Genomic DNA, 24,000 nt, shown 5'->3' on the forward strand with positions numbered 1-24,000 from the left:
ATTTTAAACTCCTAGAATTTAGCTAAATTGAATCTTAACATCTGGATACAGTTTTAATAAGAACTCTTGTCAACTCCATTTTGTCAGCTGAGGTAGAGTATTAGTCATGCCGCATGGCAGTTACATGGAACGCTGACATGACAAAAAAATCGAAAACAAAGATCTGCTCCTCCTGTTCTACCGCAGTACTAAGTTTTTTGGATGGTGATCTCTTCAACCAGATTAATCCACGGATGCTCAACCTGTCTGTGATAGGAGAGGGGTTTCCCCTAACACAGGTTAGAAAAGAGCCTATGAGGAGACTTCCTACCAAAGAACTTGATGTACATGAACTCCTCCCTGAGGGGAAATAATGAAGTAAGCTCCAGCAGCTTCACTTGGGCTATGCTAATGTGGACAGACTCCGTGTTCACTTTTTGGGTTTCTTACTGTCACTCAGGAAGCCATGGCCTCTAGAACAGTGGTTCTGAATCTTCTCAGACTACTGTACCCCTTTCAGGACTCTGATTTGTCTAGTGTACCCCCAAGTTTCACCTCACTTAAACTACTTGCTTACAAAATCAGACATGAAAATACAAAACTGTCATAGCACACAATTACTGAAAAATTGCTTACTTTCTTGTTTTTACCATGTAATTATAAAATCAATTGGAATATAAATATTGGACCTACGTTACCGTGTATAGTATATAGAGCAGTATAAACAAATCATTGTATGAAATTTTAGTTTGTACTGATTTTACTAGTGATTTTTATGTAGCTTGTTGTAAAACTAGGCAAATATCTAGATGAGTTGATGTACCCCTGGAATACCTCTGAGTATACCCAGGGGTATGCGTGCCCCTGGTTGAGAACCACTGTTCTAGAAGAAACTCTTGCAATCTATTTTTCCTGCATTCCCTGCACAAGTTATGTTATCAGGCCATGTCTACCCTACAAAATTATGTTGATCTAACTTACATCAGAATACAACCACTGCAATTATCAAGTTTCAGAGTAGCAGCCATGTTAGTTTGTATCCGCAAAAAGAAAAGGAGTACTTGTGGCACCTTAGAGACTAACAAATTTATTTGAGCATAAGGTTTTTTTTCCTGATCACTCTTGTTACAGCGTGTATGGTAACACCCATTGTTTCATGTTCTCTGTGTATATAAAATCTCCCTACTGTATTTTCCACTGCATGCATCTGATGCAGTGAGCTGTAGCTCATGAAAGCTTATGCTCAAATAAATTTGTTAGTCTCTAAGGTCCTTTTCTTTTTGCAATTATCAAATCACTTGTGTGTGTATGCACGCTTGGCTACTTGTATTGGCAGTGTGTGTCCTTACTAGGAGTGCTTGTACCAATATTATTGTCAGTGTGAGGCATTGTGGGATGGTTCCTGAAAGCCAGTAGCAGTTGATGTAAGCAACACAGTATCCACACTGACACTGCATCAATGGTGACTCTCTGGGAGGGGGCAGGAGGTTGGGATGCAGGATGGGATCAGGGGGTCGGCACTTACCTGGGGCGGTGCCAGCTCCTGAAAGCGACCTGCACACCCCTCTGGCAGTGGTCGGGGCAGGGACAGCACGTGAGGACACCCCCACACACACCTCCCGGGGCTGCAGGGATATGCTGCCCACTTCTTGGAGCAGCGTGGAGTGGGCAGGCAGGAAGCCGCCTTAGGCTATGTCTACACTGCCACTTTCAGCGCTAAAACTTTAGTTGTTCATGGGTGTGAAAAAACACCCCCCTGAGCAACAAAAATTTTAGCGCTGAAAAGCACCAGTATAGACAGCGCATACCGCTCATTCTGGGTGGTTATTTTTTATTGCTGGAAGAGCTCTACCCCGGCGATAAAGCATGACTGCACTGCCCACGTCACAGTGTGGCCAGTCCCGCTGAGCTGCTGGTGGTGGTGGCAGCAGCTCGGGACCCCCTGGCCCTTTTAAATCGCCCAGGGGCTGGGTGGTGTATGGGGGTGGCAGGCGGGGTCAGGGGAGAGATCCGGCACTGAATATTCATGGAGCCTGGGCACCACAGGCCCATGCAACTCGCTGCCCCTGGCTGGGATCATAGAAAACTGACATAGCAACTCAGATACTATGAAAGGTGCTGACATAAAGCAATATATTAGACCTCATTCTTGAACAAATTCTTTGAAGAGGAAAGCTGCTCAGTTCATTTGCATTATAATACTGTGATTTGTCCTCTGAAAAGTGCAAGATCTTCCATACATGCAGATACCAATGTTCTCCAGGGTTAGGATATTTAGCATACAGCCAGTAGTCTTGTTCTCAGTGTTAAGGAACACCACCCTTATATGAATCATCCAAATACAGGTACACATAGTTCTACTTCTTGGAGAGGAAAACTTGGATAATTTTGAGAAGCTTTTCATGTTTAATACATTAAACAGGTTGTTACATTCTCTGCTACAGAAGTTTTCTAAATTGTCATGGTACTTGGCATACAGCTCAACAGTTTTTTGGTTGTTCGAACCAAATCCCCTACTGTTATATCTATTGCGGTTGTACAAGAATAGGGTTTGGAGAACTCGGCTTGAGATTCCTCAGTGTGCTTTGTGTTGTGTGCCAGCCTGTGGTCACCTCAGGAAGACCTGCTCAGACAAACCACCAGAAACAAAGCTTTATTTTGTAAGGAAACATAAGGATTGCTTGCTTCAGGCTCCCTGCTTCAGTGCTAAAATTTCCTGCTGGGAAGGCAGAGGGTACTTCTGGCAGGACCCAGGAAGTTTTCCCAACATGCAGTAGTAGTCCACTTATAGTTATTACTGCTGCCGCTGAAATAAACTGGACCTTGGGCTACACAGCCATCAGTCAGTTAGGAACCAGAGAGATTATAAACAAATGGTAAAAGATTTAAAACAAATAGCCCAAATCTTTTCTCAGCACACTTTATCAGCCTCTTCACTTCTTTAGCCAACTTGCTGAGATGCTGTTTCACACCGGTATGCAGGTGACCTCCGCTAACTTGGAGTTTTAATTCTAGCCTGAATCAGAAGGGCTATAAGAAGTGCTGTATTATCATGCCCCATTAATCAGTAATAGCATTTATTTCAGTTTTATTTTATAGTAACGCTATTTCTTAAACTCTAAACTTAATATCTGAAACTGTTACCCATACTATATTCTCATTACCCAAAAGTGAGTTGAAAAGATGTTTTGTTGGTAAATAGTTCACTGATCATGAGAAGATAATTTTAAGAAACATGATGATTTGTCTTCTAACATCTTAACTCTTCAGTGTTAGATGGGGATATAATTCAGTGATAGAAATTGTTCATTCTAGGTCTCTTATTGCTAGATTAAGATGTTAATCTGACATTATCTGTTGTGTAGGGAGGGTTGGAGAAGCAGGCTGCAAGAGTTTTTAGAAGCTAATATTTGCTGACACAGTAAGGAATTTTTTTTAAAAAAATAAAAGTGGTTATTCAAATCAGCATGTAAAATGCCCTTTTAATTTTTAAAAGTGATTGTTTTTCTTGGCAGTAGAGAAATTGCTAATTTGTACTCATTAATTGGGGAAGTGCTTTGTGAAAGACCAACTGAATTTGCAAACAAATGTACTGGCATAAGACAGTTTTTACTTCTATTTTAACTATTCAGACCCCTTAATTGAAAACTTATATGAGCAGAAATGGATGCAAATAGAATTTGAGGTTACAGAGAATTCAGTGATTTTTGAAAACCACAAGAGACTATCCAGGAGATTCAAGTTCTCCATTTAGAGAAGAGATACAACATGGACCACTAATAGGAATTTAAGGGCACTTCAGTTTCTGTGCTTGTCAAGCAAGAAGCTTGTCCTCCTAGGTCACATAGGTGAACACACGAATAGCCATCCTGGGTTGGACCATTGGTCCATCTAGCCCAGTAACCTGTCTTCCTATAGTGGTTGCTGCCAGATGCTTCAAGGGAATGAACAGAACAGGGCAATTTCTCAGGTGATCCATCCCCTGTTGTCCAGTTCCATTTCTGGCAGTCAGCAGTTTAAGGAGCATGGTGTTTGTTCCTGACTATCTTGGCTAATAGCCATTGATGGAGCTATCTATCCACCATGAACTCATCTAATTCTTTTTTGGACCCCATTATACTTTAAGCATGTTATGTTGTGAAGGCCAAAGATTGAATTGGCCTATCTCATAAGATTGCCCACAAGACTGGTGGTTCTGGCGGCTTGTGATGTGGCCCCTGTCTCTTGACAACAGCCTAGAGACCACCAAACGGATAGTCATACCCAAGAATTACTGACTTTGGCTGGGTACATTTTGCCCTCTTCTCCTGCCTTATTAATTACTGTATTATTGTTAGCCTCCCATTCATTACTATTAAACATAATACTGAAGTAGCACTTAGAGACCTCAGCCAGGTTGTGGCCTCATTATGTTAGTGCACTGCATGCACATACATGTGCTTTTTTTTTTTTTTTTTTAAATGTTGCGCGCTCTGCTTGAAACTGTCTTCCTCCAATGCACCAAGTTATCTCAGCCAGAAGTGGCAAAGCTGTAACATAGTAAGTCTATCTTGTGTTGCACTGACAGAATTTTACATTAGTTTCTTTTCCACCTATATTGCCAGCAAGATAAACTTTTAGTCTGCATAAATACAGAAGTGAACAAAATTGAGAACAGTTTTCTCTGCAGCCTCTTGAGTTCAGTCAGTTATTTTTCCATACAAGTTTTATACTCTGTGTACTGTCTGAACACTGTCAATATGTAAAATAGGTTTTGGGGTTTTTTTTGCATATGTGCATTACTGTAGGACTAGCAATAGTGATCTTAACAGATAATTTTGAAATCCGTTACTCCTATTTTTTTAAAAAAGTAATAACGCTGTAATTTGTCTGGTTGCAGGTATCTATAGAGAGCTCTGTTTAGAGTCTGTAAAGAACAAATATGAATGTGAAATTCAAGCGTCTCGCCAACACTGTGAGGTATTGTCAACTTATTTAAACGGGTGGCTAATCAAGTCTGTCCTTAATGGGTGTGCAACAGTTTCCAAGATCGGTACATTTTAAGTTTGTAGTTTTGCTATAACTTCAATATTTTGATGTATTTCTTTTGAAACGATAAAGAAAGTTACATCCTTAACAACTTAAAGAAATGAGACCTCAGCTAGGTGTCAGTTTGGTTTACATAAACAATATTAATCTTACCTTCATTAACAGGGCCTGTCTAAGATTGAAAAGACCTCCGATCATTTTTGGAATCTCTCTTATATACTAGGCATCCGAGAAAATAGTTAGTGGTATTCTGCCATAAATATAGTAGTCACATTTTGCAATAATTATATTTTTAAAAACAGCTTATGGGAAGAAAATAATGTCACTATTCAAAAATTGATACAGTACTAGAGAAATAGACATCTGTTTCTATTTCAGTAGAATCTCTGATCATTTCAGCAATAGATAGAAAAGTATTTGCGTAGACCAAGTTGTAAAATAATTAATTCTATTGATCCTTGTTCAGGTGGAAAAAAGTATCAAAACCTTTAAACCCAGAGATAGAAATTCTGCTTGTAAAAACAAAAGCTTATTTCTGTGAGTGCATATAATATTTGAAATGTCTGGACTAATATGGATCCTCATATATGGATACTATAGCCTGTTTACCTGGATGTAAATTGTCACAGCCTGATCTCGTCCATCTCTGAATAGACATCAGTCTACTGAGATTGAATCCCATGTGCTTCTAAGCTTCCTGGGTCTGGATAGTGACTGATCACTGCTCCGAGCTCTGTATCTCTGAAGCATACTCCCTCATGTCTGCCACCATTCTTGAGCAGTGGGACCCTCAGTCTTGCTGCCTACACTCCAAACCCAGTGCCTTAGCCCTCCTGACCCTCCAGTTGTTAGACAAGTCTTTGTTTCCTCCCCCCACACCTAGCTATAGGTGCTCCAATTTCCTTGTTATACCCTTCAGGGATAACATGGCAGTAAAGCACAGGCTTAGCAAAGAAATCTGACACGCTTCACCTAAGTCACAGGAGTTACAAACCCATTGAAAACAAATTCCCAAATCCAGTCCCCTTCAGTGTCCTTGCCACCCCTGAGAGCCTTGCCTTTGGTTAATCCAGGCCTGTCCTAAAGCACTCAAAATGCACGCAGTGCGCTTGCACAAGGCCCCCATCTCAGTCGTGGCCCCAGTCACTGGATGGGTAGTGTTATGATGTGGTGCACAGGGTCGCAAAGTCACTCATCACTCAAATTTGGCCTGCTCCATGGAGTGCGGGGTGGGTGATGATAGTGAGCAGAGCTGCTGGAATTGGGCAGAGCCTCCCTAGCCCGGGATGGGAGGGGAGCGCTGAGCTGGGAGGACACTGGTGAGTGTCTGGGGAGGTCCTGGGGAGGGGTTGGGGGTGAGTTGGTGACCGGTTGTTAGATGAGTGGGAGTGTTTGCGCGGGGGGGGCAGCTGCAGGGTGAGTGGCAATGAGTGGCAGATGTTGGGAGCTGTGACAGGAATGGGGGATGTTGGGGGATGTAGGTGGAGCTGCCATGAGTAGGATGTATGTCACGGATGCTGGGATGTTTGTGGGGGCTCTCAGGATAAGTGGGGGCTGGTGGAGGGTTCTAGGGGGATGGCTACTCATGCATTCCCAGAATATCAGCGTTTCCAGTACTTCCGAGAATGATGTGGGTCTGTCCCAGCTGGCATGACCACACGCCGCACAAGGGGAAGGGGACATTTCTAAGAGCGTGCTGCTCTGCCCCCACCAGCAGGAGCTTAAATGCAGTGTAGGTTATTAACATTAACCGACATAAGTCCTTAATCTCTTTCATTCACCAATATAGAAATTACAATAGAAAGTTGTGAAACAGACTTACTGTGTTCACATACATTTAACCCCCATTTAGAATTATAAGTATTTTGTATAATTAAAAGTGATGGTAAAGATAACTTTTTTCCTTTTCTAAGAGATTTTATCTACATCTTGGCAATTTATCCTAAGGACTTGAGCAAACATCTTGGTGATTTCTTCTTGAATTTCCAAAGCCTCCAACTTTTCTTGTATTTCCTTCATATTTTTTTCTGGTTCATCTGTTTTTTCTTTACATTTTGGATATCTTTGACAACAGGGAATCTGATATAGTCTCATAAATCAAATCAGGCAATCCAAGCCTTTATATTACAGAAGAGATGAACTCCACTGAAATTTTAGGTACAGCTGTAGAAACTGATCGTTTGATACCAGATAATTTCTCAGCCAACTGAACTGCCTCAAGTGCTATTGTAGATAAAGGAGAACATGACTAGTGAGTGTTTCCTCTTTGTTAATGACTTGTAGAAGGACTGAGATTTCAGATACTGTTTTAAATGTCTTTAAAAGTCTAATTGCTATATCTAAGCAGTTTATAATTATTGTGTCAGATATGTACTATTCTGTAAATAAAATCCATGGTATGACCTTTAAATAAATTAACTTAAAAAACTTTAAAGCCAGCAACCTTGAGGGATGGGAAAGCAGCTGAAGTATTTGTTGGATTATGTAGAGAATCCAGGGTTATGTATGTATCTGCTTCTGTTTGTCGATGAAGGAAGGAGCTAGTATAATATCTATAACTAAAGATAAGCCATTAATATATTTGGAACCAAATGGTGATAGAGTTTTTATATCCCCTTTGAAAAGTGCTAATTAAATTACGTTTTAAACTATTGTATGGTTATGTCACTGCAGATTTAGGACTGTTTTAGTTCAACACGTTTAAATCTAGGTTGCATTATTCTGGACACAAAATATTTCTATTGTAGCAGTCATTTTTTCATTTGCACACAAAGTACAGAGGACAATTGTTACTACAATTCTATAAGAGAATCTAGCTGTTACTAGTACTTTAGTTAACGAAGATTAAGGGTGGATTTGATTTAACTCACTAGTCAGGAAGACTCAATTTAATCATGGTTTTCTACATAAAAGTGCATTCTTGTACATATTCTTCACAACTCAGAGATGTAGGTTTCATTTTTAGAAGGTACATACTATACATTTTTAAATTGTTGGTTTTTTTAAACTTTTCAGATTAGTTTTACAGCTATATCAGAAAATGAATGATTTTTGGTTATTTCATTTACCAAAGATAATTGAAGCAGATAGTTCACCTCCCAGTGACTTCATAAATATTTCCAATTCAACAGGTTAATCATTAATATTTGGAAGATTTTCTTGCCATGCTGTATTAGGAGGAGAACATCACCAGACAGACATTTAAATTGTTTTATTTAACTAAAACAACGTTATGTATTCTGGATTTTTTTCTTCAACAGCAAACATATAATATTTTAACAAAACAAGCATATGGTCCTCGCTTCTCACATTTATCTCCAGACTTCTTCTCCTTGTCCAGATCTGTTCCACCCCCAACAATCTTCAATTCATTGAACTTTTTGAAACTTTGCACTTTTAGAGAGAGGTAAGGGATTGACTCTGTGTACACAAATTTGCAGAGGGACAATAGAGTTGAGGTCTGTTATTTCTCACCTCTTTTATTTATTTAAAACATTTTTGCTGTTTAACAAGTATGTTACCTCTGGAGACACAAATCCACAGTTTGAGTACAGCAAAACTAAGCATCTCTGATAGTGCTCAGTCTAGAAGATACCCAGTCCCATTGGGTAGATAGAAAAATTAACCTAAATAATCTATACAGAAGCCTGTGGACCCTAATAAGATTGGGTCCTTAATCCATGAAGTATTGGAACTCATTACAAAACTTTTCTTAAACATTACATGAATATATTGTCTCCTACTATAGAATTAGAATTTGTAATCCCTATTCCATGTTGAGATATCTTTGAGCTATAATATATCTTTATCTTTAGATAAAATGCTTTTTGAGGAAAATAATCTATCAAAAAAATCTGATTTTTTTTTTAAATCATTGATTTTTATCCACCCTGCAAAGATTAGACCTTGCTGAAAAATGGGGACGTTTTAATAAAACTTACTTACAAATTTGGAAAACTTGACCAGGTCTAAATAGACAGTTGAATCTGCACACCGCTACAGAGTACATTCTGAATATGAAGTTCACAGTGAATTTGGTTGGAGATAGGATACCGGACTATAATGACCATGTATTTGATCCAGTCTGGTATTTCCTGTGTTCCTGGATGTGACTTTATATGACTGAAGGAGTGGGCAAGTCTTGACCAATGCACACGATCCACGTCCTTGACCCACAGCCTAAGCTCCTCCAATTTGGTAAGAACTACCATTCATTCAGGTTTATTCTTCATTATCCTGACCTAATCAATAGACTCTTTCCAGTGCTCCTTGTGTTCCATTTTTGCTTTAGATCTACTTCATATCTTGAGAAGAGCATGAGTGATGGGTGTACCATCTTCTCTATTTTCCATTGTGAATCTTTCATCAGACAGTCATGAGGGGAGATAATGTCCAACTAGAGAACATTCTGGTGGAGATCTAGCTGCTTCCTTTACATCTCCTTCTTATTATGGTCCCACTCAAATCCTCAGCACATGCACCCATATTTGATATCTGTATATCTTGCATCCACATGAAATATCTGGAATAAGTGTAAGCTTTAAGGGGCTGGGACATCACACTGAAAAAGCAGGTGGATGAGGGACTCGGAATCAGGTTCAAAATGTGGCTTATGTTTCAAGGCTGTATCTAAATGCATAAGAAGCTACTTTTATCATGTTGCACCTGAGCTTCTAAACTAGTCGATGTCAAGTGCATTTAGTTGATAAACATGCATGAATGCATAAGTTATAATTTCTTGCTTTTGTTTCAGAGTGAGAAGCTCTTGTTGTATGATACTGTACAAAGTGAACTAGAAGAGAAGATCAGAAGGTTAGAAGAAGACAGGCATAGCATTGACATTACCTCAGGTAAATAGGATTTGAAAGATTTTTAATGACTTGCTGTCACAATTCAGGGCAGCTGCATCTGTACTGTCCCTCCATGGGCCATTAAGAGCACCCACTCTAGGCTCCTCAGCCATCACCTCTCTTGGGCAAAGACCCACATCTCTCTCTCCCTCCTGACTGGGTTTTTTCCCTTCTGCAGAGTTCCCTGTCTACACTATGATTTCCCCATCAATCCAGACTACCTAAGCAGGTCTCTTTCTCTGCTTTGCTTTCTCTACAAAGACTACGAGCAACTGTAATTGCCAGTAGTCACAATTTACCACACAGTCATTTATAAGCAATCACATTTATTCTTAAAGTGAGGGCATTACAGAGAAAACGTTACAGAAAAGAAAAGAACTTGCATGTATACCAATAAGCTTACCAGAAATCTCCCCCATCTCCAACCAGGGCTATGGTAGGAGTCAATCCTTCATACTTCACAAAGGCATTTTTTCTGCGGTCACAAGTTCATAGCAGCCTTACCTTAGAACTAGCACACCCATGAATAGGTTAGTCTTTTCTTTTATATCAATTGGGCCTTTGATCTTCGGGTTCCGGGAACAGGTAATCAGTAGACAATGGTCCCCTCTTCAGGACGTAATTTCAACAGGCTGGATTTTTGCATAACTGCAAGTGGGAAATTGTATTCATCTGTAGAGATTCCACAGGCAAACACTTGATACTGTTTGTTCCAAAAGTCCATTCTTGTCTGGTACATTGCTCAACATAGTCCTTTTGAAGTTCATAATGTGCCTGGGTTCACATCCCATCTCACTCACCCCTCCCCTCCCCCCGCGTGAAAAGTTACATGTAATCCTGACCTATAATAATACATACCTTTGCATTTAATACAATGGACTCCAAAGATAGTTAAATTTGATTCAATAAGGCTGTTCAAGGATATTGCAGAAAATTGTCATGTCTGTCATCTGGTAGCTAACTGAAAAGGAGTACTTGTGGCACCTCAGAGACTAACCAATTTATTTGAGCATAAGCTTTCGTGAGCTACAGCTCACTTCATCGGATGCATACTGTGGAAAGTGTAGAAGATCTTTTTATACACACAAAGCATGAAAAAATACCTCCCCCCACCCCACTCTCCTGCTGGTAATAGCTTATCTAAAGTGACCACTCTCCTTACAATGTGTATGATAATCAAGTTGGGCCATTTCCAGCACAAATCCAGGTTTTCTCACCACCCCCCCCTACACACACACACAAACCCACTCTCCTGTGGGCCTATCATACACATTGTAAGGAGAGTGGTCACTTTAGATAAGCTATTACCAACAGGAGAGTGGGTTTGTGTGTGTGCGGGGTGGGGAGAAAACCTGGATTTGTGCTGGAAATGGCCCAACTTGATTATCATACACATTGTAAAGGAGAGTGATCACTTTAGATAAGCTATTACCAGCAGGAGAGTGGGGTGGAGGGAGGTATTTTTTCATGCTTTGTGTGTATAAAAAGATTTGCTACACTTTCCACAGTATGCATCCGATGAAGTGAGCTGTAGCTCACAAAAGCTTATGCTCAAATAAATTGGTTAGTCTCTAAGGTGCCACAAGTACTCCTTTTCTTTTTGCGAATACAGACTAACACTGCTGTTACTCTGAAACCTGGTAGCTAACTGTTGGGTCAATTATATGCAAGTACTGCATCTATAGAGCCTTTCATCACATTGTGGAATGCTGTTAATTGTATTTTAGACTTTATTCTAAGCCTCAATGAACTTAAAGTAGATACAATCTGCTGTCAGAGCTAATGTCACCATGCCTTGTCTGCTATGGTGAAAATCTGTTAATTTTATCTGTCTGCCAAAATTAAAGGCCTACAAAATATAGGCACATTAAAATGTGACAATTGCCATTCTTCTCACAAAGAGCATATATCAAGAAAATTTGATTTATATCATTGTCAGTTTTTTTTTTTACTGTAAAAGAGTTAAACATCAAATTAATGAATGTAATTGTAACATTCTTATTATACTTTTTCAGAGTTATGGAATGATGAACTACAGTCCAGGAAAAAAAGGAAGGATCCATTTAGTCCAGATAAAAAGAAACCTGTTGTCATATCAGATATCCTTTTTCTATCGTTCTTGTCTGTGCAACATTTTGTTTTTTATAGCCTTCTTACCACATGTTCTCCTGTTATATTGTCTGCTAAAGCAATAATATATTTTTTTACTATGTTTAGGAAGTCTTAACAGGCTTGCAAATCCTTGCCATGTAAATATCAGTAACAAACCATTTACAACAGCAAACTTTTGTTTAGAGGGACATTATCCAGTTATATAGTTGCCATATCCCTGTATTTAACAAATTCCTACCATATCAGAGTGAGCATGATTACAAATTCCATGGCATGTCACTTCCAGTGATTTTTATTAAATACAGTGAAGTCTCTGAATACACATTTAACAGACCAAGCATGTATTTCAAATGTTAATATTTCAAAAGAATTGGACAGGTGTGCTGGGTTTTTTGCAGGTGACTGTATCTTGTCTGAGTATTGAATAAATGGTAATCAAATATGCAAGTATTTGTCCTTTGTCTATTTTTTGGGTACATAATTGGTGTATTAGTTTTTCCATAACAATCTCTGATCTCCTAGTAGCTGCTAGGCTGCTGATAGCCTCTCACTGAAAAAGAAAGATAGCTCAACTCTAGAGGCATGCTTAATAAATACTTTTTTACAGCTGTTCTTGGCAGACAGATTTTGTTCTAATTGTGGTGGCGGAAATCTAGTTGAAAGGTCACCTTCTGAGATCTTGAAAATCCAGATTAAGATCACTGTTTTTAAAATACTAGTTTCACTATTGAATAATTGCAAAAGTGACTGGTTTTTAATTCCATCTAATTTTCCACTTCCAGAATAGAAGAGATTGAATTCTTGCACGTCACCCGGGTTTCTGCTGTGACTTTGTTTCAATACACTGATCCATGGCATCAGTTCCAAGCAGCAAAAACAGAGGAAGGAAGTTGTTACATAGTAGCAATCATAACAGTGAGAGTAACACAGACCAAAAAGAGGAAAAGCATTTTCTAAACATGCTTACAGAACAATTTGGGAGTGAAGGGAGAGGATTCAAGGAAAGGTTTAAGGGAAAGTAAGCAAAAAGTAAGCGAGAAGGCACAGAGAATACTCTAAATTAGATAAAATTTGGAAACTAATTCTACTGGCCATTGACAGTAATCTTGTAAAATAAAAGGGATTTAATCCCAAATTCTAGTCTTTTAAAAACTCTGCCTAAACTTTTTCTGGTAAGATAGCAAAGCATTTTTTTATATGTCTAGTAAGTAGTGTCATTAGTTTGCAATCTTTAATTTAAAAAACATACAGTTCCATGCACATTCTATGCAAGATGATGGGACAATGGATATATCATCTCCAAGAAATGGAGAACCATTTTTCTGATAATGTTAAGCCACTAAAGTCCAAGGTTGATATGCTTCAGAAGTTTAAGAAATTGATAAATTTGAATGAAAATGGTAGCTTCCTAGGATGCAAGGATAAGTAAGGAGTTAAAAGCATAAGGATGGCATGATACAAGGCTCAGGAGATGGAGGATGAAATGAATGATTCTGGAGGACGGCTTTGGAGATGTAGGTAAAAGGAAGATGAAATGAATGTAGGTGGAGTTGTAGTTGGTGTTTTGAAGGTGAAGATTAGAAACTTGAATTTGTGAATAGTAGAGAAGCAATTTGAAGACTGACATGATCAATAGTAGTATTTTTGGGGGGCTGAAAGGTAGTCCTGTCAGAAGCAGGAAAACTAGAGAAAGAGGTTGCAGTAATTAAGGTAAAATGACCAACATCTGGACTTTGCTTTAGAAGTAGAAGGTTGGGATTTTTGTGGAGATGTCAGAGGTGGAACCTTCAGAGGCAAAGATTTGTATTTGTTTTGTACAGTGCCAAACACACTTCTAGTTCCAGTGAAATAAAATGACAGAATTTGGCAGTAGGGGGAGAGAGAAGGCTTAATATGACATTGCAGTTGAGTTTGGATGATAGTAGAATGTTCAACTGTGGAGTAAAAATGGGGTAAAACTTGGACAAAAGATGCCCCTCTTCAGGTAACTTTTTGAAAGGGAGTTACACTATGCAGAAAGTAACTTACTTGTTGACCTTTTCTTGTACTATGTTCTGTAGCTTGTGCAATTTAACTCCATATCTTGAGTGTTCTTTACCTTGTTTACTGACTGCGTCTAATTCTTAAGGCTTAAGAGCCCTCTGTTTTATCAGTTTTTGATTGCATATTTTAAATTCCAGAGGTCAGGATTGCTAATGTTTGCAGGCTTTAGGTTAATAAGGAGTAAGGACAAGATTCAAAAGCAGTGAATTCATAATTTTGTCACAGTTTACAGCTGATGTCCAATGCAAGCTTCCAGAAGTAAACACAAAACCCAGGAGATTGATTGGTAGACCCTCTTAGCCTGGAGGAACGGGAGAAGGTCTAATGTCTTTGTACTACCCTTCAGATGCACCCTCATTTCCCCCTTGCAGGGGAGGATGAGAGAATTCAAAGGTGGGCTGAATCCTAGGAGTTAGGTCTAAGGGAATCAACCCTAAATATTTTTTTTAGCATGGAGGCCATTTAACCATCAGACTCAAAACGCATGATATTTTGAGGTATTTAGGTCCCTCTATTAAAATTAAAAGCAAAGTGAAGTTAAAGTTGTGGCTTTCTTTTTTAAAGTCTCTTGCTGTCTGTTTCATTCTGCATGTCTCTAATTGGGACACACCACATCAAGACTACTGTTTTATTGGAATATTTCCCAGAAAGATGACCTGTCGTAATGACAGTGGATAGTAATAAATGTTACTCAGTTAGGATGGCGTTATCATAAATTCAGTTTAGTGGAGATGCTTTTAGCTAGTGCCAGAAATTTATTTTGGTTGGTGGTTATTCAGTTGTTTGGATGTAACGCTATCATCTGGTCTTCTAATACAGGAATTACTAAAAGAAATTAGGGGGTATAAATTTCCAAGTATTCATGTGCAGGATGGCTGTGTGCTGGAGGCGTCAAGCCGAGTAGATTCAAATTACAAGATACACTGGCAGTTCTTTCTTATTTTTATAGACAGAGAGAGAGATCCATGTTAATTTGCTGTCTGGTGCTTATTTCTTAAAGTTTAGTTAAATTTGTCTAACACAATATATAATGCATATTGGAATTTCTTAGTCTTTCAGTAAGTTACAGTCTTTGAACTTGACTTGACTTGAATGAGAACTACAAAATAAAGTTTTTTTTAAAAGTGTTAATTAGTAACGAATGTTTAATTTCAACAACTTAAACTTTTTCTTCCAGTTTCTCAAACTGCTTCAAAACTAATGTGTTTTTCAAAGTCAGGGCGATTTAACTTTAAACGTTCATAATTTATCCACTTTTTCAAACTTGCCTTGTGTTATAGAGCTTGCTGGGGTTGAAAAAACAAGACAGATCTGAAGACTTTTGTAAAGTAGTGTGTATAAAATTCTGTTTTGTATTTGTGTATATTGTAGTAATTAACAACTTATGGTACAGAGTTGATATTTTAAGGTAGAGCTTTCAAACCTTTTTAACTCAGTATTTCCAGTCTTTCAGATACTTGATTTCTCAATCTTAACATTTTTTCTATGTAATAGTATATGATTTAGAATCACTAAGAAACTGCACTGGAGATGTTAATTTAGATGCTTGCTTTCAGTATTGTAGAAAAATAAGCTGCCAGGATTGATTTATTCTGTTTGGAGTACAAGAAACAAGGATTGTTTTGGTGTCTGTCAAGTACAGAATGGGTATATAATGTCTGTTGTAGTCTTGTATCCCTGTGGTGTGCTGCAGTAACAACCTTAATGTAATTGTAAATATGATAGCTTCTAGGAAACTTAAGTGACACTTGTACACTGTGTGTCTCTCTCGACCTAATTTTTGCAGTGCTCTTTCACTTCATTTGGAATTCTGTGTGTGGAGCAGTTGCAGAATAGAGTCACTAAGTCACTTCAAATTATGAAGATTGTAGACCTTTTATGCTAATTTCAATGTTAAAAGTGATTCCCTTAACTTTTCAACGTCCCTATATAGTTTATATGTTACAGGACCTCGATATACTTGAAGATTGGACAACAATAAGGAAGGTATGATTGGAGGATGAATGTCAAAAGCATTGTTTTGTTGCCCTGTTCTCATACATTTTACAGATATGTAGGTAAGCTTCCATTAAAATAATCGAGAGCATAAATATTGCTAAATAGTATTTTTGCAATGAAGTCTGATAGTTATGGCATGGGAATAGAGTGATGTGCATTCTAAACTTAGTTCTGATACTGAGTAGTCTTACCTTGGCTATGTCTCTTAGGGTAGGTCTTCACAGCAAAGAACGGGGTGGGATCGGGAACAGAGAACCCTGCAGCAGGGAGTCTCATATCCTGGGTCAACTGACTTGGGCTCGGGGGCTCTCTGTAGGGGGCTAAAAATAGCAGTGTAGACATTCTTGCTTGGGCTGGTGCCTGGGTTCTGAGACCCACTCTTCCTTGCTGGGTTTCAGAGCCCAGGCGCCAGCCCAAGCGGGAACATCTAAACTGCCATGTTTAGCCCGACACTGTGAGCCCAAGTCAGCTGACCTGGGTTCTGAGACTCGCTGCTGCAGGGTGGGTATGCATCATCGTTGCAGCGTAGGCATACCCTTAGCCTTTTCACCTCAGTTCCTAATCTGTAAAATGGGGAATGCCATAGTGAAGGCCTGGCTTACTCTACAACAAGCTGGACCTAAATTCTGTTTTACTCTGGTACACTATGCTGGAAAATCTGCAGCAGCTTCTTTAAAAATTTCAAAAACATTTTATAATTGTGAAAATGAATGAAAGTAAATTCAGTTTATTTTGCTCTGTCACAACATATTTCATCGTGCCATAGATGTTGGTAAGGTGGTGTGGCAGTTGGGACTCTAGGCAGGAGTCTAACCCAGTTGTTTTCAACCTGCAGCCTGTGGGCTGCTTGCGGCCCAATCAGCACAGAGCTGAAGCCCATGTGACATCCTCAGGGCATAGAGGTAGTATTGGATGCGGCCCACATAACGCATTGTGGGCCTCACATATGGCCCACAGTGGTAAATAGATTGAGAACCACTTGTCTAACCTGACTGTACTTCCCCAGTAGCTAGAAAACCTCCTTCCTGCCATAATGTCCTGGGACCTAATAAAAGCTAGAACCAGCTAGTCACCAGGCCATATAAGCAGTATTTCCCATCTTGTAGAACCCCAAACTAGTTCAAGGGGAAGTGGGCTAGAGAAGAGAATCGGGACAGGGACACCTTCATGACATTGGAACCACCTCACTTCCTAACTGTAAAGTATTCCCTAGACTGCACATAAAACTGGATGGCTACTTGAAAGCCAACCTGTCTTCCTCCTCTTCTGTGGCACCAGAGGAGGGGAAGCAAAATAGAAAAATATACAGCTAAGAAATATACAGAAAAGACACTGAAGGTGGGTGTGGGTAGGAGATAAACATGTGCAAGAAGGTGAACAAAGCAGAAATGTCCACTGTGTTCCTGAATGGTACAAGGGAACATGGGCAAATCCATCACAATTGAGGGTCCAACACATAAAGTTGGAAATTGCTTTGCTTGACCTACAGCAGGAATTATGCCGAACAAATATCAGACCATAGACACAATTTCACCCTAGTAGCTCTTAAGTATGGCCGAGAGAAAATAAAGCTGATTATTATACACACAACTGTAGAATGTACTTGGATACAACTGTGAGCTAAACAGAGGCTTGTTTCTATAGCTTTTTGAATGAGCTTTTCATTTTCCAAAATCTTTATCTGGCAGCTATTGATTCATGCGATCTTTGGTTTGGTTGGCAACCTGCAGAGTGACGTAACACCAGCTATAAAATATTGTATAAAGAATTGCTCCTGATTTATTTAAAATCAAAGCCCATTAAAGCAGATAATGGATCGGTTTCTCTGCATGCTTTTATTCAGCTAATCGGTGGCGTTCAATGTTAGAAAATACTTTGGGTTTTTTTTTTTTTTTTAGAACAAGCATTTAAACATGTATATGTAAATGCTAATATATTAAAGAGCTGCACTGCAATAAAACTTTCCTTAAGGCATTTTAAATAAATATTCAACAAGTAAGCTCTCTTAACTTTCTCGTTTTTCCTTTTTTGTACTTTAAGGCAATGGCTACGCTGGGGCCACACAGAGTAAAGCCGGAACGTAAGTCATAAAAACCTCACTGCTTAATACATTCTGTTTTCATAAAACAAAACTCATTAAGCACAACAGCATAGATTTTTATCTAGATAGAACAGAGATCTGTCAGACACAACAGGGACTGCAGTGGTTGAGGAGGGGAAAGGAAATCAGAGACCTTTAAGGGTATGTCTGTACTTCAAAAAGAAAAAACAAACATGGTCAGCTGACTCAGGTTTGCACCATAGGGCTGCAAACAGCAGTGTAGATACTCTTGCTTGGTCTGGGTCCTAGTCTCTGAGACCCAGTGAGTGGCATGGATCTCAGTGCCCAGGCTTCAGCCTGAGTGGGAACATCTACACTGCTGTTTTTAGCACTGCTACACAAGCCCTCATTAGTTGATCTGGGCTCTGAGACTCACTGCTGTGTGTGTCTTTGTGTTTGCTGCAGTGTAGACATACCCTAAGCTGCTTTCTAGCTCTCAGGCCTTGGTTGAGGCACTGTTGTGCTCTGTGCTTTTCAATAGGGTTGCTCTCTCCACTGACAGACTGACTTTCTTACATATGTTTGATGAAATAGTTATTTTCTTTATAGTCTCAGTATCTTCTGAATGGTGCAATGTTTTTAAAATCAAGGTTAATATTTAAATGGTGAAAGAATACCAGAAGAAGGAGTAGACCCATAGAGAAATGGCTTGGATTGGCTTGATACATGTCAGTGCAGCATATTAATGCTTTTTCTCTGGCTTCTACCTCCCCCAGCAGAGCTTCGGGTAGTGTTTTGAGAGCGTCCCCATTTCACTATGCTCTGCTACTCTGAGTCAGTGAAGAGCAACTTGGGGGAGAGGAACGGGACAATGTCTGGATACCAAGGTGATATTCACCTTAGATGCCCAAGTTAGGCAGAAAGGGAAATGAGGAGGAAGTGGTTGGGGCACAAGAGAAGAGGAAGCAAGTAGGTGTTGCTTTTGTTAGTGACAAATTTCTGTTGGAGTATTGTGGTTAATGACATAGTACACTGACACAATTGTATTGGGGAGGAGGAGAGTTGAGGGGTGTGGGGGGGGGAGAAAGAGGAAGAAATCTGATCAATGGTTGATACTTAGACTTGCCCCATATACCACAGTTACCATGGTGTTTGTAAACTTTTCCATTATTGATATAGGAATACTGCAGATACTGTGGTCAATATTAATTTTACCTGAAAATGGAAATTGAGTTTTTAATGGACCCCACTACATAAGGAGATAAAAGAAAAAAGCATCTCTTCTCTTAACTATCTTAGATTTTAGTTTGATTGTTGCCCAAAGTAGCATTCTCCCCCCCCCCCCTTTTTTAATAACTAAACACTTAGCATATATGCATGTGCTGATGTAGCTAAGTATTTGAAAATAAGTTTATAAACCTGACTGTAATATCTGCATGGTCAGTGATAAATATTTCTGTTGATCATTTTAGCACCTGTCAAATTAGAAAAGCATCTGCACAGTGCTAGGTCTGAAGAAGGAAGACTATATTATGATGGAGAGTGGTATGGACGTGGACAGACCATATGTATTGATAAGAAAGATGAGTGCCCTACAAGGTAAAGGTCATTATAGCCTACTCCCATTTACAATAGCATACATTGTACAATTGTATACAGTGATTGAAAAGCCCAGCCTTACAATTTCAGTCAGCTGTTGCCATATCAGTTACTTATCGGTATTTTCTATCTTAAAAGATAACCAGCTACTGTCTTCTAGATATCTATTTTTACCTTCCTCCAGCATAAGTACCAAATGACATAAATGTAGGGGCTTAGTTATCTTAATATTAAAATACTTAAAATTTGACAGCTGATGTATATGTCTGAAATAATAGCCTAAAACTAGGGCTGTCAATTAATCGCAGTTAATTCATGTGATTAACTCAAATTAATCGTGATTAAAAAATTAACCTTGATTAATTCACTTATAACAATAGAATACCAATTTAAATTTATTAAATGTAAAGTCCTTCACTTAAGAAGGGAAAAGCAAATGCATAAATTTAAAATGGGGAATAACTGGCTAGGCAATAGTACTGTAGAAAAGGATCTGGGGGTTATAGTGGATCACAAATTGAATATGAGTAAAAAATGTTATGCGGTTGTGAAAAAGACTAATATCATTCTGGGGTATATTAACAGGAGTGTCGTATGTAAGACATGGGAGGTAATTGTCCAACTTTACTCAGTACTGAGCCCTCAGCTAGAGTACTGAGTCCACTACTGAATGTCACCCTTTAAGAAAGATGTGGACAAACTGGGGGGAATCCAAAGGAGAGCAAGAAAAATGAAAAAAGGTTTAGAAAATGTGACATATGAGGAAAAGTTTTTAAAAAACTGGGCATGTTTAGTCTTGAGACCTGATGATAGTCTTCATACATGTAGAGAGGATGGTAATCAATTGTTCTCCAGGTCCACTGAAGTTAGGACAAGAAGTAATGGTCTTAATCTGCAGCAAGGGAGATTTATGTTAGATATTGGGAAAAACTTGCTAACTATAAAAATTAAGTACTGAAATTGTTACCTAGGGAAGTTGTGCAATCCCCATCTTTGTCTAAGAACAGGTTAGACAAACACCCATCAGAGATGGTTTAGGTATATTTGGTCCTGCTGCTGTTCAGGGAGATGGACTAGATATCCTCTGGAGGTCCCTTCCATTCCTGCATTTTCATGATTCCGTGAATTCTCTTCAGCTGATTGTCAAAGTAATAATGACTGAACTGGCACACCACTAGCAATCAAGTATCAAATTATATTTATATGTATATATTTTAATCCTTAAAGCAGGTGGTCCAAGGGAAAGTATGGAATGTGCCTTGAAACTGCTTTCTAGTAATGAACAGTGAGGAAAAACAACTCCAAAAGTGTTTGCATTAATGTTTAACTAAGTAATCAATGTAAGAAAAGTTCAATTAGCCAAACAATTCAGTTTTTTCTTTACATATATGTACTGGCTAACAGTTAAATACAAGTTCTTCCTAACTTTCTCTATGCTGGAGAGCAATTTCTTTTGACCTGTTGGGTTTTTTTTCAGGAAGCCCACTTCAGATTGGTGGATTGATAAGGTTTTCTCAATAGGTACTATGAGACAAATTTGTATTTTATATTATAGACCCTATAAATTAAAAGGGAAGATGAAAGCTTTATTTAACCAAATTAAATGTTTGAGATTCATTAGAACTATCATTTTTATTACATTCAAGAGATGCTTGGATGAAAAATTATTTGTGAAGATATAGTGTTCCTAGATATGTCCATGTATCTTTAGTGTCAGCTACAGAATTCTGTTGTTAAAAATATCAACATAATCAGGAAGGAGGCAGTAGCTGTCTGGGCCTAGTACTACTTAATGCAAATATTTAGTATTCCAAAAGACCACCCTACTTGGGGGGCTGATCCTTTGGTTTATAAGATCATTTGTTTCTAAATTCTATTTTTTTTTTCTTTTCAGTGCCATAATTACAACAATTAACCATGATGAAGTGTGGTTTAAGAGGCCTGATGGAAGTAAATCCAAACTGTATATTTCTCAGTTACAGAAAGGAAAGTATTCAATAAAACATAACCACAATTGACCATTACTAATCAGATGTGTAACAAGTGGTGTTACCATGCTTGATGTGCCATGAGGTGAAAGATGTATTTAATAATGTTTTGTATTCTTATTAAATTTATGGCAGTATCTGATGTATTTGTAGTACTGTAGGTAAACTTCATGTGGATGTCCTTGAATAGGTGATGACTCTTAATCATGTTGACCAAGACATTTTACCTCTAAGTTGGGTCTAGTGCCTAAGATATGAAGTATGCCTTCACAGATAATGGCTGAACTTCTGATTTAAAAATATCTGTAAAATGCAAAACATTTGCTTTTATTATTGGTGACTAGATTGTGTGGTAATTGTGCAATTATTTTTACCAGCAGTTCACTCCATATATTAAGTGAATTGTCATGTTTATCTTGGGAGTGTAAGTTAGTCTGCACAAATGTTGCTTCTGAATAGTCTAATGACTTAAGTATTCTTTTATCCAAAGTGAACAGAATTTTTTAAACTTGAGACCCTGGACAGCTCTGACTTTTATAAGGTTTACCATGCCACTTGTAACAAAACAAAGCCAACATTAAGAAATTTTTGAGGAGCACTTTCTGGTACCCCATAATAAATTTAAAATGTTGGTGGCTTTCTTTTCTAGGTTATGCAAGAACATCACTAGCAAAGCCAATGTAAAATTAGGTACACTACAGGTAGAGGCAGTGCTATGTGGCCCATAGAGGGTATGAGTGCCTGGCAATAGTATGATGTAAATGGTAAATAACTGAAAGTATTATATTGCATGCTGTACTTGTATGATCTATAGTCTTATGAAACAAATATTCTAAAAACACTTTGTCAAAAGTAAAATGTACCCTCAGAAATGGTATATCTGGGACATATTAACAGTGACCTACTCACCATATGCCAGCTTTCCAAATTTCCCATATTTTACTCTCTTCTTAATGGAATTGTTTCATGCAGTTTAAAGAAAGTTAAGCTTGCACAGAAGTTATATTTCAAGACATCAGAGGCAGAGTCTGAAATCCTTAATGTTATAGTACATGTTGGAGTGTGTAGAATAACATGGGATTGGATTGGATTAGTGGGATTGGAGAAAAGTCAGGTTTTTTTTTTTCCTGGTGGTTGTGTGCACTTTATTGTCCATTATGATGACACTTCTTGGAGCAAGGAAAACATGCATTTGCTTAAATTGATCCTGGCAATGCAAAACTCTTTTGCCCTACATAATACTTAACTGCTTTACCTCTGAAATGTCATTGCTGGTGCAGGATGGTCACTACTTGACTGTTGCCAAAAGTCTAAAAGATTGGACCTTTACAGTGATAGAAAAGCATTGCTCAGGATAAACTGCATGTCACATTAACATTAGCCAACTGTACATAAAATGACAGTTGATGTGTTGGCTTTTGACAGTACTTACTGTATGTACACAGTTTGATAAAAAATTTGTAATAAAATATTTGTATTTTTTAACGTAGTGTATAAGTGATCTGTGATAGTGGACACTTTGTACAGTTGTGTTACTCTTTTTATTTTTCCTTGAGAGTTGCAGATGTTTAATTCTAAAGAGAGCTAAAAATATTGTAGTTTTTAATGTTGCCTAGAAATGTTTGTCTTCCACAGAACCTAAAAAGGTGAATACAGATATTTTACTGAAAAATCACTTTTAAATCCGATATCTTTGCAATAAACTAAAATGTAGAAGTCCATATTTCAGTATACGTATGGACTTGTGTAACCAGAGATGTAACACAAGTCTCTGTCTTTCTGGCTTCTTTACCCCGAGGTCTTTATAATATGTGAAAGCTTAAACCCTACAGAAGTATAAGTCATACACATGTACTAAACAAGGTTTGTTTAGAAAATTGTAGAAATATACAGTTGTTAATTTGAAAGTTAACACTTTTTTAGTTTTTTCAAAATCTTTGAAGAAGGAACTGCACAAGTTACTCACAAATGCTATCTAAGTGTGTAAATGTGCAACTTTAAGTTGTGGAAGTGAATTTGGGCATTACTGTAATATGGACACTATGCATTACTCAAGCATTTTTAACAGCTGGCCACAGTAACATTAATATACACTTTTGCCTGCAAGAGAGGGGAATGAGTGCAAAACAAACTTAAGCATTGTGGAAAATAGTTCACAGTCTAGAATAGGTGTGCAGGGGAATGTTAGTTTATATTGGGCATGTATCTTGAGAGTATAGTCTTTGTACACAAGCTCAGTATTTGCTGCTTTGTCTCCATGCTATCCCTTGTTACTGGTACCAAGCCAGTATTACACTCTTCAGACCTGCTCTACACTAACAAATGTGATTGTCAACTAACCCTTTAACACTGTTCAGACACT

General features: G+C 38.3%; 1 protein-coding gene across 1 annotated transcript in view; it reads left to right on the plus strand.

The window, feature by feature from the left end:
* Window positions 1-23,123, plus strand: part of BRMS1L (BRMS1 like transcriptional repressor) — a 41,863-nt gene extending 18,740 nt beyond the window's left edge. Inside the window, exons 4-10 of the mRNA XM_077819063.1 lie at window positions 4,859-4,938; window positions 9,761-9,857; window positions 11,873-11,956; window positions 15,934-15,998; window positions 18,051-18,090; window positions 19,524-19,650; window positions 21,545-23,123. Of these exons, the coding sequence (XP_077675189.1) occupies window positions 4,859-4,938; window positions 9,761-9,857; window positions 11,873-11,956; window positions 15,934-15,998; window positions 18,051-18,090; window positions 19,524-19,650; window positions 21,545-21,668 (617 nt within the window). The 3' untranslated portion in view covers window positions 21,669-23,123. The remainder of the gene's footprint in view (window positions 1-4,858; window positions 4,939-9,760; window positions 9,858-11,872; window positions 11,957-15,933; window positions 15,999-18,050; window positions 18,091-19,523; window positions 19,651-21,544) is intronic.
* Window positions 23,124-24,000: the final 877 nt, after the last annotated feature.

The sequence above is a fragment of the Eretmochelys imbricata genome, chromosome 6 (assembly GCF_965152235.1).
Source record: "Eretmochelys imbricata isolate rEreImb1 chromosome 6, rEreImb1.hap1, whole genome shotgun sequence".
In the NCBI taxonomy this organism is placed as follows: Eukaryota; Metazoa; Chordata; order Testudines; family Cheloniidae; genus Eretmochelys; species Eretmochelys imbricata.